Genomic DNA, 16,793 nt, shown 5'->3' with positions numbered 1-16,793 from the left:
CTATTTCTCATTTCCACTGTGTAATCATAAGGGATTTGATTTAGGTCATACCTGAATGGTCTAGTGGTTTTCCCTACTTTCTTCAATTTCAGTCTAAATTTGGCAATAAGGAGTTCATGATCTGAGCCACAGTCAGCTCCCGGTCTTGTTTTTGCTGACTGTATAGAGCTTCTCCATCTTTGGCTGCAAAGAATATAATCAATCTGATTTTGGTGTTGACCATCTGGTGATGTCCATGTATAGAGTCTTCTCTTGTGCTGTTGGAAGAGGGTGTTTGCTATGACCAGTGTGTTCTCTTGGCAAAACTCTATTAGCCTTTGCCCTGCTTCATTCTGTACTCCAAGGCCAAATTTGCTTGTTACTCCAGGTGTTTCTTGACTTCCTACTTTTGCATTCCAGTCCTCTATAATGAAAGAACATCTTTTTTTGGGTGTTAGTTCTAAAAGGTCTTGTAGGTCTTCATAGAACCATTCAACTTCAGCTTCTTCAGTGTTACTGGTTGGGGTATAGACTTGGATTACCATGATATTGAATGATTTGCCTTGGAAACGAACAGAGATCATTCTGTCTTTGAGATTGCATCCAAGTACTGTATTTCGGACTCTTGTTGACCGTGATGGCTACTCCATTTCTTCTAAGGGATTCCTGCCCGCAGTAGTAGATATAATGGTCATCTGAGTTAAATTCACCCATTCCAGTCCATTTTAGTTCATGACGCAGATAATCACGATGGTGTGATCACTCACCTAGAGCCAGACATCCTGGAATGTGAAGTCAAGTGGGCCTGAGGAAGCATCACTATGAACAAAGCTAGTGGAGGTGATGGAATTCCAGTTGAGCTGTTTCAAATCCTGAAAGATGATACTGTAGAAGTGCTGCACTCAATATGGCAGCAAATTTGGAAAACTCAGCAGTGGCCACAGGACTGGAAAAGGTCAGTTTTCATTCCAATCCCAAAGAAAGGCAATGCCAAAGAATGCCCAGACTACCGCACAATTGTACTCATCTCACACGCTAGTAAGGTAATGCTCAAAATTCTCCAAGCTAGGCTTCAACAGTATGTGAACCATGAACTTCCAGATGTTCAAGCTAGTTTTAGAAAAGGCAGAGGAACTAGCGATCAAATTGCCAACATCTGCTGGATCATGGAAAAAGCAAGAGAGTTCCAGAAAGACATCTACTTCTGCTTTATTGACTATGCCAAAGCCTTTGACTATGTGGATCACAATAAACTGTGGAAATTCTGAAAGAGATGGGAATACCAGACCACCTGACCTGCCTTTTGAGAAACCTATATGCAGGTCAGGTAGAAACAGAACTGGACATGGAACAACAGACTGGTTCCAAATAGGAAAAGGAGTACGTCAAGGCTGTATATTGTCACCCTGCTTATTTAACTTATATGCAGAGTACATCATGAGAAACTCTGGGCTGGAAGAAGCACAAGCTGGAATCAAGATTGCCGGGAGAAATATCAATAACCTCAGATATGCAGATGACACCACCCTTATGGCAGAAAGTGAAGAGGAACTAAAAAGCCTCTGGATGAAAGTGAAAGAGGAGAGTGAAAAAGTTGGCTTAAAACTCAACATTCAGAAAACTAAGATCATGGCATCTGGTCCCATCACTTCATAGCAAATAGATGGGGAAACAGTGGAAACAGTGTCAAACTTTATTTTTTGGAGCTCCAAAATCATTGCAGATGGTGATTGCAGCCATGAAATTAAAAGACGCCTACTCCTTGGAAGGAAAGTTATGACCAACTTAGCATATTCAAAAGCAGAGACATTACTTTGCCATCAAAGGTCCGTCTAGTCAAGGCTATGGTTTTTCTAGTGGTCACGTATGGATGTAAGAGTTGGACTGTGAAGAAAGCTGAGTGCCAAGGAATTGATGCTTTTGAACTGTGGTGTTGGAGAAGACTCTTGAGGGTCCCTTGGACCGCAAGGAGATCCAACCAGTCCATCCTAAAGGAGATCAGTGCTGGGTCTTCATTGGAAGGACTAATGCTAAAGCTGAAACTCCAGTACTTTGGCCACCTCATGCGAAGAGTTGACTCATTGGAAAAGACTCTGATGCTGGGAGGGATTGGTGGCAGGAGGAGAAGGGGACGACAGAGGATGAGATGGCTGGATGGCATCACTGACTCGATGGACATGAGTCTCAGTGAACTTCGGGAGTTGATGATGGACAGGGAGGCTTGGCATGCTGCGATTCATGGGGTCGCAAAGAGTCGGACGCGACTGAACAACTGAACTGAACTGATAACTTCTGGCGTCTCTTTGTTTTCTGGCAATTTCTTTTCTGGGTGTCGGGCTTATTATTTAATCATTTGGGTCTGAATTACTGTGCCTGGAAGGCTGGTTTGCATAGTTTCTGTCTGATTCACTTGTGTAGCAGGCAGTGCTCACCCTTTTTAGATGAACAGTGACAGTAGTTGAAGCTGCTACAGGAAGGGAGGTGATGCAGAAGGCGTCATTCAGGAGGAGTCCTGCAGCTGCTCTCAGAAGACTGCTTCACGGTGGCATTTGCATTCGAGAATTTACCACTTTTTTTTTTTTTTTTAGTCCTCTAATTGGAATCAGAAACTTAATATTCTTTATGTCTTAAATAGATGGTACTTGGCAAAGTGACTCCCTTTGGCAGAACTCTTTCTCATGAGAGCTTTTGTTTCAAGCCAGAACACCAGTTTATTAATTTATTCCCAGAGTCATATCTGCCAACAAGCTAGGCAATTGTGTTGGGTTGACCAGAGCCAGCACACTCTCCTCCTCCGTTGTTAGGTTAAAAAGTCAGGTTATGAGGCCCTGCTCAGTGAGAACAGAATCAGAAGAAGGGAAAGTAGTTATGATGCCAGTGTTAAATAGCACTGGGTACCATAGCCTAGAGGGTCTGTTTCTGGATGCGGGGGGTATGCACTTATGAATTCATAGATTCTATCAGGTGTGCAGAGAATCTTCTCTGGATGATACTGCTAATGTGGACCCCACCAGCTTATTACTGCTCTTGCTGTTTCTGACCACCTTGCTTCAGATGGGCTCAGTGTTTAAATGGTCTGTTGATGTATGTCAAGTTCCAGTTACATCTTTTGGGCCATGACTAAGTGGGACTTTGCATAGCTCTACTCTGATCTGTGTTAATTTCAGAATTTAGCCCACAGGGAGCAGTCTTCCTTTTTTCCTTTCCAGCTTATGTGTGTATGGGGGCTGGGAGGGGTCCTTAATTTTTTACTCAGATACAATCATTTAAGGGGGGGCCTCCCAGATGGCACAGTGGTCAAGAATCTGCTTGCCAATGCAAGAGACATGGTTTCAATCCCTGGGTTAGGAAGATCTCCTGGAGTAGGAAATGGCAATCCATTCCAGTATTCTTGCTTGGAAATTTTCATGGACAGAGGAGTCTGGAGGGCTACAGTCCATGGGGTCGCAGAGTTGGACACAGCCGAGTGACTGAGCATGCACACACACATAATCAAAATTTCTCCATGTTGCAGTTTGAATATCATTTAAAATATAAATATAGGTTCTTTCCATTGAGTTACTATTTAGTGGGGGAAGCAAGAAATGGGAGAAAAACTTATAGCAGATATTTGATAGCCTCTTCATTGGAGACCACTGATATGGAAAATGTGACTTTCCTGAAAACAGCTGATCTCCTTGAAATAGGTATCTAAGGTACCTGAGATGAGATGCCCACCTCCACGTCTGCCAGTCCTTAGCCTGTGGGACATGTATTCCAAAAGGTGTGTAGATCTGTTGTCGATTGGTGGAGACCTGGGTGGTTAATCAGGGGTAGCTTCACCACCACTATGGGGCCTGAGCTGTTCAGTGATCCAGGAAAACACAGGGAAAAGTTCCATGAGGGCCTTGGCCAAGCTCTGCTGGCAAGGCTCCATCGATAATTGTCTTTGTCTTATTTCTTTAGTATGTAGTCTTTGCTAAATGACAAACCTTGAAGTTTGGTTGATTGGTTTTTTAATTTGAAAAAGAAAATGTCTGTGCTTACCAGGCATGTATTTATTATCTAATTTTGCCTACCCCCCCTTTTTTTAAATGCCACAACATTTTGCATTGTTTCCTTCAAGCATGACTGTCAAGAGAAGTCTGTGCTTCCACGGTTCCCCTATGGAAGCACACTGTGGCCCACTTCCAAATTCAGAGCTTGCACGTCATGAAACCCATGTCTTTTCACAAGGGTCCATTCAAGTAGCTTTTTAAAAAAGAATTAGGCTCTAAGCCATGCCCCTTTTGTGTGTAAATACTTTTTTTCTGTAAGATGATTTAACCCTCAGTAAGTTTCACTGTGGCTTTCTCCAAATTCTGCTTAAGATATTTTCTTCTAGTATCTTTCAGGTTGGTTGGTTAGTTGTTAATTTTTTTTGCTAGTTTGATTGCTGTTGTCCAAAGCTTTCATTGCATGGAGCAGAGAGGCCAGCGCCTTGGAAGGAGGGGGACCCTTGCTGGGAGTCTGCTGTTTAGATTCTGGCCCTACTGTTAATTAGCGTGTGTGACCCCTGGGCGAGTTGGCCTCCCAGGGTCTCTGTTTCTTCATCAAGAAAACAAAAGGCTTGGAAAGATAAATACAGGCCCAGACCCAATGATAAGAAAGGTCACCCTGTGCGCTTATGTTGTACATGGCCGCACTTTGGGACTCTTCCTCCCTCTCAGTGGAAAACCTTGAATCAACTCTGGGGTGGTGTGTGCTTGTGTTGGGTGTTATACCGAGGCCTTTGGAAGCATTGGTGCTCACGAGGCAAGTTTTTCTGCAGAAGAGTTGTCTGTCCCCTCTGTGCTTTCTCTTCAGCAGCAAGCTGCTCGCCTTCTTCTACCTGTCTCTCCTTAGCGTGTTAACAAAGGTGTGATGGTAACACAACCCATTCAGATTTGTTACTGTTTGGGGTTGTCTGGCCATCTCATCTGAGTTAGTGGAGGGAAGAGAGCTAAAGAAGCCTAACTGACAAAATAATGGTCCTTTTGTCTGTCTCTTGCTTGAGGGGTGGTTTTATGTTTCATCTTAGGCCTGGACCATTGTGTTGTTTTTATGTGCTCAATATAACCCTGCTTAAAAAATACAGCTCATTATTGAAGGGATTCAGCCACAGGCCTGTTCTCCTTACCTCACCACCCCCACCTCCAAAGCCCTGACTATATGTGGTAAAAACCCATTGCAGTGTGTGCTATTTGATCAGATCCCCTGACATCAGGGTTGAAAAGTGTTCCCACTGTATTTATTTTCCAAATGTTTTTCAGTTACGTTTTATTCTGATTAGCCTTCCAAAATGTTTTCCTTATGGTTGTATAATCAGTAGCACCTGTAAAACATGCCGTTAACCATGTAGCTTCCTTCTTAACTGTTATCTTTTTGATTCTGTCTTAATGTTTTCTTTTCATGAACCGGGGGAGACCCACATTCCTATGCCAGACATCTTACAGTAATGTGTCCAGATTTAGCCTCATAACCTTAATTAGATGTGGAATGCTGAGAATGCACCATTGTGTTTTTTTTTCCTACTTTTATAAAAAGACAGTGACCTTCTGATCACTTCATTGTGTTATAAAACACTCTGTCTTTAGCTTTTAGTTCCCCATGTTAGTTTATTCACAGAAAATTAATGTAAAACTCAAGTTACCTTTATCCTAAGTGATCTGTTTGTTTGAAGACAAGTTGCCTTTTGTGTCAGTATGCAAGTTCAGTTCCAGTTTATAATTTTTAATTCCTCTTCCTTCCCCTCCTCTTCTCTTTAGAAGCAAAGGAGTGTTGAAAATGTTAAAGGCTGTGCTGAAGAAGAGCCGAGAGGGAGGAAAGGGAAGCAAGAAGGAAACAGGTATGTGTCCAAGATGGAGTTGAACTGAGCAAGCATGGTCGTTCTTGAGTCCGAAAGGCCCTGCTTAATCCAGGCTGCTATTGTCTTGGGAATGGATCAGAGAACTGATACGGGTTAGAACAAACAGCGTCCAGGAGGCCATGAGAACCTGAATGTATTTCTGTGCTTTCTTCTGGGAGGGGACTTTGAAAATTGAGTTTGGGTTCTGAACCAAATCCTTTCCCTAAAGACTTGTAAGGGTCATAATTTTATCATTTCATTCAGATCCAGAGGCAGAGTTATAGACATTTAGGGAGAGCAGGTGTGCCTAGGAATTTGGTTTCTAGAAAGCCCTTTCTCTTTTCCCACACACGCTTGCATTTTATGTTTGACCAACTGCTGGCTGACTGGTCCTCATCTTTTGAGTATCAGATTTTCCCCCTAACAGGTGTAGCCCCGCTGATTGCCAGGCTGCTAGTTTTCATTATGATGAGAGCTACTTAATTTGGCTTGGATTTCTCTCCCGTTTGTACTAGAGTTCTGGTGCGTATGCGGTTATTGTATGATTCTACACTGCATTCTGTGTGGTAAAGTCCTATAAGGTTATTTTGGTGACCACTCACCAGAAAATCTACGTTATCTGCCTGTGTTGCACAATAAAAATCTGTTAGCATGGATTGATTGCCCTGAAATGTACCATTTCACTCTGTAAACTCATGTTAATCCAGGGTCGGAGAATGGCTGGTTTTCTGAGTTACTGTATATTGAATAACAGTTTAGTTTTAATTTCTATTAAGATATAAATAAGTTGAATTATAGTTAACTCTAATTCGAAAGATCTTGTAATGCCTTCTGGTAATATTGTTATGTTGTTTCTGTAAAAGAATAAGTGAACTTATAAAATTTTGTTTATATGGAACCTAGATGGATTTTCTGTTATTAATTTCCCTTTAACCAAGTAGAGACTTTGTTGTGAAGTTGCTGAAAAATTCTATTAAAAGCTTCTCATTAATGCCTGGCTAAGCAGATGCAAAGAAGAGACCAGTCTTTGATAATGGAAACAGGAGACCATAGTTAGCTCTTAACTTTAGAAAATCAACTTCCAGCTTTGAATAATTAATTAGGATTGTTACTATGGAGAATTTTCAGTTCACATAATTTCTATGGGGCGGGCGGGTGGTTCTTCATCCTCTGCTGGGTCAAGACCAAAACCACCTCCTCTCGAGTTTTCCAAAAGCTGTCTAAAACAAAAAATTTTTAACCAGTTCCAGCTCAGCTGACACTCATCCTAGGAGCTGTGTTATTTGCTTCTTTAGATGCCTTTGTAATTTCCAGGATAAAGTTAGATCCTAAAGCTGTCTGTTAGGCTAGAGCTGCCAACCAGTGGGTTATTTTTCTCAGAGCCAGGGTCTCCAAGCCAAAACTCCCTATGAAGTAATGGAGTCTTTCACAACAGGCCGTACCATCCTCTGTGACCCATGCCGGGCTCATGTGAAATTACAGTATATTAATGATTTTCAGCACCCTGCCTTTCAGATGGGCCAGACAGTGAACATTGTTTGTGTCTGAAACTTTTCTAATTGTAGAGCGTATGATTTGGGGTTTATTTTCCCCTTTGGTCTTTAAAGAACAACTACTGTGTTTTCTGAATCATTTCTTCATAATAATTCCCACATTTTGGTTTTTCACTAATGCAAACCAACTTGAAAAAGCAATGGGAACTTTTCTCATAAAACATCTGTATGGTGTATGCCTTTTTCTTCCTAACTAGAACCTGGTTGTATTCCACTGGGGAACAAAGCAAATGGAATTTTAAATCTTGATGGTTATGTCACAAGATGATTGGGGAAAATACTTGGAATTTGACCATTCCTATGTTGAACGCTGTGCCAACTCTCATTATAGAAGTAAATCACAGCTAAGTTTCCCTGTAAATTAAAGCTGGCTAATCTACTGAGACTGCTCTGAAATTTGGGAAATAATATCTGCTGCAATATGGAAAATTTTTGCTCTGCTGTTTTCAGTTAAACCAGTATTTGTTGCACACACAAAATAAAATTCATCTTTACATGCTTGAACTCACAGTCACAGAAATTTAGAAAATATTTGTCTAAAATACTGAGTTCAGCTTTTCATATCCTTTGTAGTTTTTTTTTTTTTAACAGACAATCTTGAACTACACTTTTATGTTGAACCTGTTTTGAAAATTTGGAAAATCTCTCAGTTAAATTTAGTATTCTTCAAAAGAAAACAAATATATTTTCAGAGGTATTGAAAAGTCCTTAAACTATTGGTAAAATTTTGGCAGGTGTTGAAATTTAAGTTATATGTATATAAGGCTATTTCAAGTATTACATGTGGTGAGATATGAAGTTATTGAAAGTCATTGAGTCAACTCTAAAAATAGTAAAATTCTTTTTCAATTGTTTTTCTTTTAAACCTAGGAAATGCTTATAGCTGAGCAAAAAGTGTTTTCTGGAGGCTATAGAATTACTTGGAGAATGCAGTATTAAAAACTTTAAAATGCTTTTTGGGAAGGAACATTTACCTTGTCCCCACTAGGCCACCAGTGCAAAGGAACACTGAGTTTCTCTTGACCTTGAGTCAGGCCCATGGGAGCAAAAATCAATATTAAACCGTAAGGTGGAGAGGGCCAGATGAGGACATCTATTTTTTCTTTCCCTGCTCTTATGTTAGAACCTTGATCTAAAACAAGCAAATGAGGTGTTATCTTTATTTTGAAGCTCTCTAGAGATAGGTCTGCAGCCTCTTGCCTCACATCTAAGTGACCTTTGCTGTCAGAAATCTATCATGTCACTATCATTAATGTTTCTTAATTTAAGAATAATTACTGAACTCTTAATATTTAAGAGTATTGGTATCAAACCTGGACCTAATAGTTTAGAGAGATTATAAGAGCAGAATTCCGTAGTGGCTCAGATGATAAAGAGTCTGCCCACAACAGAGGAGGCCCAGGTTCAATCCCTGGGTCGGGAAGATCCCCGGGAGAAGGAAATGGTAACCCACTCCAGTGTTCTTGCCTGGAAAATTCCATGGACAGAGGAGCCTAGTGGGCTACAGTCCATGGGATCACAGGAGTCGGGAGATCACAAGAGACTGAGTGACTACACTTTCACTTTTTCTTTCAAGACCAGGATAGGAAATTAATATCTTTTCTGTACAGCAGAACTGACAATGAATAGGAAAAGAGGCCCATTTTATAATAGAAACAGGAACTTTAAATATCAACCTAAGAGGAAATGTACAGGTTTTATATTGAAGAAAATACTAAAGCTTTGTTGGGGGACTTAAAAGAAGATCTGAATAAATGGCAAGAAATACTGTATTCCCTAATGGGTAGATTTCTTACTATTACTGATATTGCTACTACTGCTATTATTTGGCTGCACTGCATGGCATGCGGGATCTTAGTTCCCTGACCAGGGATTGAACCCATGCCCCCTGCGTTGGAAGAGTGGAGTCTTAACCACTGGACCACCAGGGAAGTCCTCAGATTTATTGTTTTAAACTGACTTGCTCTTACAAAATTATACCTATGATTTAATCCCTAGTGAAATCCCATCTATTTTCTTTTTAAAGACGTACGTTTTTTTAGAGCCAGTTTTCGGTTCACAGCAAAATTGAGAGGAAGGCGCAGAGATTTTCTGTATACCCATGCCTCCACTCATTCTTAGCTCCCCATTGTCAGTGTTCTCCCATTAGGGAGGTACACTTGTTACAATCGATGAACCTCCATTGATACATCATCATTACCCAAAGTCCATAGTTTACATTCGGGGTCACTCTTGGTGTTGGGCATTCTGTGGATTTGGCCAAGTATATAATAACATGTACCCAGCATTATTTTGGTTGTGACACGTTGATTTGAAAACTCATCTAGAAGCGAGAATGCTTGAGAATAGTCAAGGAGAAATTGCAAGTGTGGGGCAGATAGGGAGAATGGATATATATATTAATAAACGCATAGCTGAGTCCCTTTGCTGTTCACCTGAAGCTATCACAACGCTGTTAATCGGCTATTTCCCAATACAAAATAAAAAGTTAAAAAAATACAGTATGAAAATAATGTAATAATAGACTCTCTCCAGACCTGTATTTTTCAGTGAACAAGAAAAAGATTGTCACTAAAAAAAGACAGAGGCTGAACCTGGTTCCCATGCCTGTGTTCTAGCTGTAAGGGAGACTAAACAAGTGTATATTTGGACTTCTTAGCTTCTCTAGGGCAAGGTGGACTTCCTTCCACCAAGACATACGCTGGGGAGGATTCTTGGTCATAGACATTTGCAGGCCCCCTCCACTTCAAAAGCTAACTAACACGGATATCTAGTGCAGCTCACTACAACATAATAGCTTCTGCCTCCACAGAGTGAGTACATGGCATGGCTAGTGTTCTGGACTGTTTTTCTACTGGTCTCCGAGTTAGGAAACCTGATTTTTAAAAAGTGATTTATCCATCTATTTTGGGCTGTGCTGGGCCTTCACTGCTGTGCAAGCTTTTCTCTAGTATCAGTGAGCAGGGACTACTCTCTGGCTGTGGTGTGTGGGCTTCTCATCGCGGTGGCTTCTTGTTGCAGAGCCCGGGCTCTAGGCCACATGGGCTTCAGCTGTTGTGGCATGTGGACTCAGAGGAGTTGTGGCTCCTGGGATCTAGAGCTCCAGCTCAATAGTTGTGGAGCATGGACTTAGTTTCTCTAAGGCATGTGGGATCTTCCCGGATCAGGGATCGAATTCATGTCTCCTGCATTGGTAGGTGGATTCTTTACCACTGAGCCACCAGGGAAGCCCTCTGAAACTTAATATTAATGAACATCTATAATATAATCTAATCTCACTGTTGATAGTGGATCCCCCCCCCCCCCCCACTTTTAATGCTGGAGATAATGGCATCAATCTAGAAGCATTAGATGGGGAAGGCCTCCTGCCCTCCTAGAAAAGGCTAACCCCTCTCCCTGTCTGGCCCTTCTGACCTCTGCCAGACTTGAAACCATAGTCTCTTGCGCTATCCAACTTCCCAACTTTCTCTGTATTGGTGTGGAAGTAGTTCCAAGTTGAGGCAGAAGAGCAGTGTGGTGAACCTTTAATTGTAGTGCTGCCTCTATTAAAATATAGACTGATGAAGGAAAAGTTACTTAATATGCCAAAAGAATCATTTACTAGGCTTTTCCTTTCTGTTTGATTATTGGTGGTTTTTTTCAGCAGGGGATCTTACTTTGAAATAATTTATTTAAAAGTTTTGACCTTCACCTCTTCATCATTAAAACCCAGCTAAATACACTTGTAATTAATAGAGTTAATTAAGGCATTGGATAGTCCCTAAGTTTGTATGTGTGCTGAATCTATGAGTTTTGCCTCTAATCCTTCACTTTGAATTTGTAGTAAAAGGAAGCTGTTTGCCTCTAAAGTTTAAAAGTCATTGATGTGATTGTTAAATGTGGTATTTTAAGCCATTCCAGGCTGCAGTCTGGTTTTCAGTGGTACCTTCTAAAAATGCCTGAGTACAAACGATGCTTTGTTTTATCCGGAAAATATGAAGCTGCTTTTGATTATTCTCTGCTGCATTGCCCATTTTTTTGTGGTTGTGGACTATTATTTAGGAATTTAGTACAGTGACTGTCTTGCTGAGCTATGGATATTTGGTATCTTGTTGTTAAGTGACTCCAAAAATGTTTCCCAAGCAACAAAATAAGCAGAAATAATTCAGTTCTAAAGGTACTGTATTTCTGTTTACAAGAGTGTTTAAGTAAATTTGTTTTAAAATGTTAGGATAGGACTTAAACACAGACTGGAACAGGCTGGTTATCAGTAGGAGTGGGACTGCTCTTCTGTCTGGTTTGATTGGTTCCTTCATCAGGTTTTCTGTTTGTTGTCGCTCATCTATCAACAGGATATAGAAAAAGCACAGACTTGGGAATCAGAAGATGCAAATTCAAATTCTAGCTTGTTTACTTCCCTGATAACTTGACCTTGGACAAATTTCTTTGTTAACTTACTTCTAGTTAAGTTAACTTGCAGGCGTGTTGTCCAGTTAAATAAGATAACCTGTCTACAAAAGTGCCTTGCTTGACATCTGGTTTCTGCTAGATGTTCAGTGCATCTTTTCTTTGTAGAGACACTGGGTAGTACTTTAAAGAACAAACAAAACCCTTCTAAAACATCATGTTCCTTCCTGGTTGATCTCAGGCAAGAAACTTATGTTCTAGAAGCTTCTTTCCATGACTTCCTCTCTGCAAATACTGATTCTGCCATTGACTTTGGATACTAAAGGCTCTTCTGCCATCTTTAGTTAGTTAGTTCAGTTGCTCAGTCGTGTCCAACTCTTTGTGACCCCATGAATCACAGCATGCCAGGCCTCCCTGTCTATCACCAACTCCCGGAGTTAACTCAGACTCATGTGCATCGAGTCGGTGATGCCATCCAGCCACCTCATCCTCTGTCGTCGCCTTCTTCTCCTGCCCCTAGTCCCTCCCAGCATCAGAGTCTTTTCCAATGAGTCAACTCTTCGCATGAGGTGGCCAGAGGACTGGAGTTTCAGCTTCAGCATCAGTCCTTCCAATGAACACCCAGGACTGATCTCCTTTAGAATGGACTGGTTGGATCTCCTTGCAGTCCAAGGGACTCTCAAGAGTCTTCTCCAACATCACAGTTCAAAAGCATCAATTCTTCAGTATTCAGCTTTCTTCACAGTCCAACTGTCACATCCATACATGACCACAGGAAGAACCATAGCCTTGACTAGATGGACCTTTGTTGGCAGAGTAATGTCTCTGCTTTTGAATATGCTATCTAGGTTAGTCATAACTTTCCTTCCAAGGAGTAAGCGTCTTTTAATTTCATGGCTGCAGTCACCATCTGCAGTGATTTTGGAGCCCCCAGAAAATAAAGTCTGACACTGTTTCCACTGTTTCCCCATCTATTTGCCATGAAGTGATGGGACCAGATGCCATGATCTTCGTTTTCTGAATGTTGAGCTTTAAGCCAACTTTTTCACTCTCCACTTTCACCTTCATCAAGAGGCTTTTTAGTTTCTCTTCACTTTCTGCCGTAAGGGTGGTGTCATCTGCATATCTGAGGTTATTGATATTTCTCGAGGCAATCTTGATTCTGTCTTGTGCTTCTTCCAGCCCAGTGTTTCTCATGATGTACTCTGCATATAAGTTAAATAAGCAGGGTGACAATATACAGCCTTAACATACTCCTTTTCCTATTTGGAACCAGTCTGTTGTTCCATGTCCAGTTCTAACTGTTGCTTCCTGACCTGCATACAGATTTCTCAAGAGGCAGGTCAGGTGGTCTGGTATTCCCATCTCTTTCAGAATTTTCCACAGTTTATTGTGATCTACACAGTCAAAGGCTTTGGCATAGTCAATAAAGCAGAAATAGATGTTTTTCTGGAACTCTCTTGCTTTTTCCATGATCCAGCAGATGTTGGCAATTTGATCTTTGGTTCCTCTGCCTTTTCTAAAACCAGCTTGAACATGAGGAAGTTCACAGTTCATGTATTGCTGAAGCCTGGCTTGGAGAATTTTGAGTATTACTTTGCTAGCATGTGAGATGAGTGCAATTGTGCTGTAGTTTGAGCATTGTTTGGCATTGCCTTTCTTTGGGATTGGGATTTTCATTCCAATCTGTCTAGTCAAGGCTATGGTTTTTCCAGGGGTCATGTATGGATGTGAGAGTTGGACTGTGAAGAAAGCTGAGCGCCGAAGAATTTTTGAACTGTGGTGTTGGAGAAGACTCTTGAGAGTCCCTTGGACTGCAAGGAGATCCAACCAGTCCATCCTAAAGGAGACCAGTCCTGGGTGTTCACTGGAGGGACCTTTTAGCCTTCCCCTTATGATGAGGCTGGGGCCACTCTGAGTCGTTTGTCTATTGTATGGTGATTTATACTTTGGAAATAACTCATTTTACCTTTTAGCTTATATCATGTCACTTGCATTTTATGCTTTTTCTTTGTGAAGTTAAACTGAGATGCTTTCCCCCTTGCTAAAGAAATTTCAGGAGTTAGCGGGCAGCTTTAACAATAGATTTATTTTTTTTCTTAAAAACATTTATTTAATTGGCTGTGCCAGGTCTTAGTTGTGGCATGTGCACTCTCAGCTGTAGCTTGTGAGATCTGGTTCCCTGACCGGGGATGAACCCAACCTCTGCGTTGGAGCTCAGAGTCTTGGCCGTTCGATCACCAGGCACGTCCCAGGAATAGATTTCAAAGTACAGTTTTTGTCAAGTTGCTGAGATATTTCACCTCAGCATATCCTTAATTAGTGGAAGTCTTATATATGGAAGGCTCTATCGCCCATCCTCTTTATAGCTTCCTTGTATGTTTTAGGGTTAGGGTTATCAATAACCTCAGATCTACAACTGACACCACCCTTATGGGAGAAGAGCCTCTTGATGAAAGTGAAAGAGGAGAGTGAAAAAGTTGGCTTAAAGCTCAACCTTCAGAAAACAAAGATCATGGCATCCAGTCCCATCACTTCATGGCAAATAGATGAGGAAACTGAGGAAACAGTGGCTGACTTTATTTTGGGGGGCTCCAAAATCACTGCAGATGGTGACTGCAGCCATGAAATCAAAAGATGTTTGCTCCTTGGAAGGAAAGTTATGACCAACCTAGACAGCATATTAAAAAGCAGAAACATTACTTTGCCAACAAAGGTCTGTCTAGTCAAGGCTTTGGTTTTTCCAGTAGTCATGTATGGATGTGAGAGTTGGACTGTGAAGAAAGCTGAGCGCTGAAGAATTGATGGTTTTGAACTGTGATGTTGGAGGAGATTGAGGGCAGAAGGAGAAGGGGATGACAAAGGATGAGATGGTTGGATGGCATCACTGACTCAATGGACATGAATTTGGTTAAGCTCTGGGAGTTGGTGATGGACAGCAAGGTCTGGTGTGCTGTGGTCCATGGGGTTGCAAAGAGTCAGACAGGACTGAGCGACTGAACTGACTTACTGACTGACACTAAATTTTTTCTCTTAAGGGAATTAGGGCTTTGACCTTACACTTGTCTTGCAGTTTTTGGATGGCAATGAGGGATAAGCAGTTGGGTTGCCCTAGCCCAGGTATAGAGCATTAAACTGAGAAGCCCTTATTCATATCTGAAATCACTGAGTTGGAAAGTAGGATCTGGGTCTGTCTCTCACCTGCCCCTCGATCTTTCGTGGCAGACTTTTTACAACACATCAGCTGTCTGTAGTGCCAGTGTAGAATCAGAGATTCTTGTCTGTGTTCTGATGCCCACAGCACTGTCATGGAGGTCAAGATGAAACAAGACTTTGGAGCTGATATTTATTTCTTTGCTTTCAAAAATTTGTCAGCGAATTGCCCATTTTTAAGGGAGTTAGGAGGGCTTTCCTTGTGGCTCAGATGGTAAAGAATTTGCCTGCAGTGCAGGATACCCAGATTTGATCCCTGGGTTGGGAAGATCCCCTGAAGGAGGCCATGGCAACCCGCTCCAGTGTTCTTGCCTGGAGAATCCAATGGACAGAGGAGGCTGGTGGGCTATAGTTAGTGGGGTTGCAAAGAGTCGGACATGCTTGAATGACTGAGAACAATGGAGTTTGGAAGCATCATTCTGCTGCATTTGGTACATGATGACATTCTTTGTGCCCAGAGGCTGTCCCAGAGCACAGACTACTCGGTAATAATAATGGCTCTAGATATAGACATGCACATAGGTGCCTATAATGGTTTGGACAGTTGTCTGGAGTTTTTATAGACCGTGGAACTGGCTGGTAGCAGAGGTTAAAAGGATGCACACTTCTGGCTGAGGCTGGAGGAGCGCCACCTGTGTACTGCTGACTTCCTGACGATCTTACTCTTATTCAGTTCTCAAAATCAAGCAATTTGTATGTTAATGCCTCGTAGCTTTTGAGGGCTTTTTTGTCCCCACCTCACCAGCCCTCTCCAAGCAAGCTTTCTCAATAACTTTAAAGTTATGTATAAAACTTTTTTCCAAGTACCAGATTTTAAGAATACTTTGACTTATGATGTTAAATTTTCTTGTTGTCGATGGGCAGCCATAACATAATACTTTTTATACAGTTCATAAGGTTCGCATGCCAAGTATACTGGGGTGGTTTGCCATTCCCTCCTCCAGTGGGCCATGTTTTGTCAGAACTCTCTGTTGTGACCCATCCATCTTGGGTGCCCCCACATGGAATGGCTCATAGCTTCACCGAGTTACACAAGCTCCTTCGCCATGACAAGGCAGTGATCCATGAAGGGGTGACAGATTTCCTCTTCTTGGGCTCAAAAGTCATTGCAGATGGTGTGCAGCCATGAAATCAGAAGATAGTGGCTTCTTGGCAAGAAAGTTATGACAAACCTAGACAGTGTGTTGAAAAGCAGAGACATAACTCTACCAACAAAGGTACATAAGTCAAGGCTATGGTCTCCCCAGTGATCAGGTACAGTTGTGAGAGCTCAACTGTGAAGAAGGCAGAGTGCCAAAGAAATCGATGCCTTAGAACTCTGGTGCTGGAAAAGACTCCTGAGAGTCCCTCGGACAACAAGGAGATCAAACCAGTCAATCTTAAGAGAGATCAACCCTGAATACTCATTGGAAGGACTTACGCTGAAGCCGAAGCTTCAGTGTTTTGGTTTTCTGATGTGAAAAGCCAACTCTTTGGAAAAGTCCCTATGCTGGGAAAGACTGAGGGCAGGAGGAGAAGAGGGCATCAGAGGATGAGATGGCTGGATGGCATCACCGATGCAATGGACATGAACTTGGGCATACTTCGGGAGATGGTGAGGGACAGGGAGCCCTGGTGCACTGCAGTCCATGGTGTCGCAAAGAGTCAGACACGACTGGCTGACTGAACAACAACAACATAACATCAAAGACTGTGTGGCTTAAACAAGTCTTTTTCCTCACAATTCTAAAGACTAAAAATCTGAGCTCAAGGTGCCAGCATCATCAGGTTCTGGTTGAAGGTCCTCTTTCTGGCTTGCAGATGGTGCCTTAAATGTG

The 16,793-nt window shown here is 41.8% G+C and overlaps 1 protein-coding gene across 7 annotated transcripts in view; it reads left to right on the top strand.

Moving 5' to 3' along the window:
* The window catches only part of TANC1 (tetratricopeptide repeat, ankyrin repeat and coiled-coil containing 1), a 252,861-nt gene that overhangs the window by 77,430 nt on the left and 158,638 nt on the right, over positions 1-16,793 (top strand). For all 7 annotated transcript variants that reach the window (XM_070799215.1, XM_070799225.1, XM_070799235.1 and 4 more), the window contains exon 3: positions 5,745-5,824. In XM_070799215.1, the coding sequence (XP_070655316.1) occupies positions 5,764-5,824 (61 nt within the window). In that variant the 5' untranslated portion in view covers positions 5,745-5,763. The remainder of the gene's footprint in view (positions 1-5,744; positions 5,825-16,793) is intronic.

This window comes from Bos indicus, chromosome 2 (assembly GCF_029378745.1).
Source record: "Bos indicus isolate NIAB-ARS_2022 breed Sahiwal x Tharparkar chromosome 2, NIAB-ARS_B.indTharparkar_mat_pri_1.0, whole genome shotgun sequence".
Lineage (NCBI taxonomy): Eukaryota > Metazoa > Chordata > Mammalia > Artiodactyla > Bovidae > Bos > Bos indicus.
The sequence above is the reverse complement of the archived record's forward strand: the minus strand, read 5'-3'. Positions and strand labels throughout refer to the sequence as shown.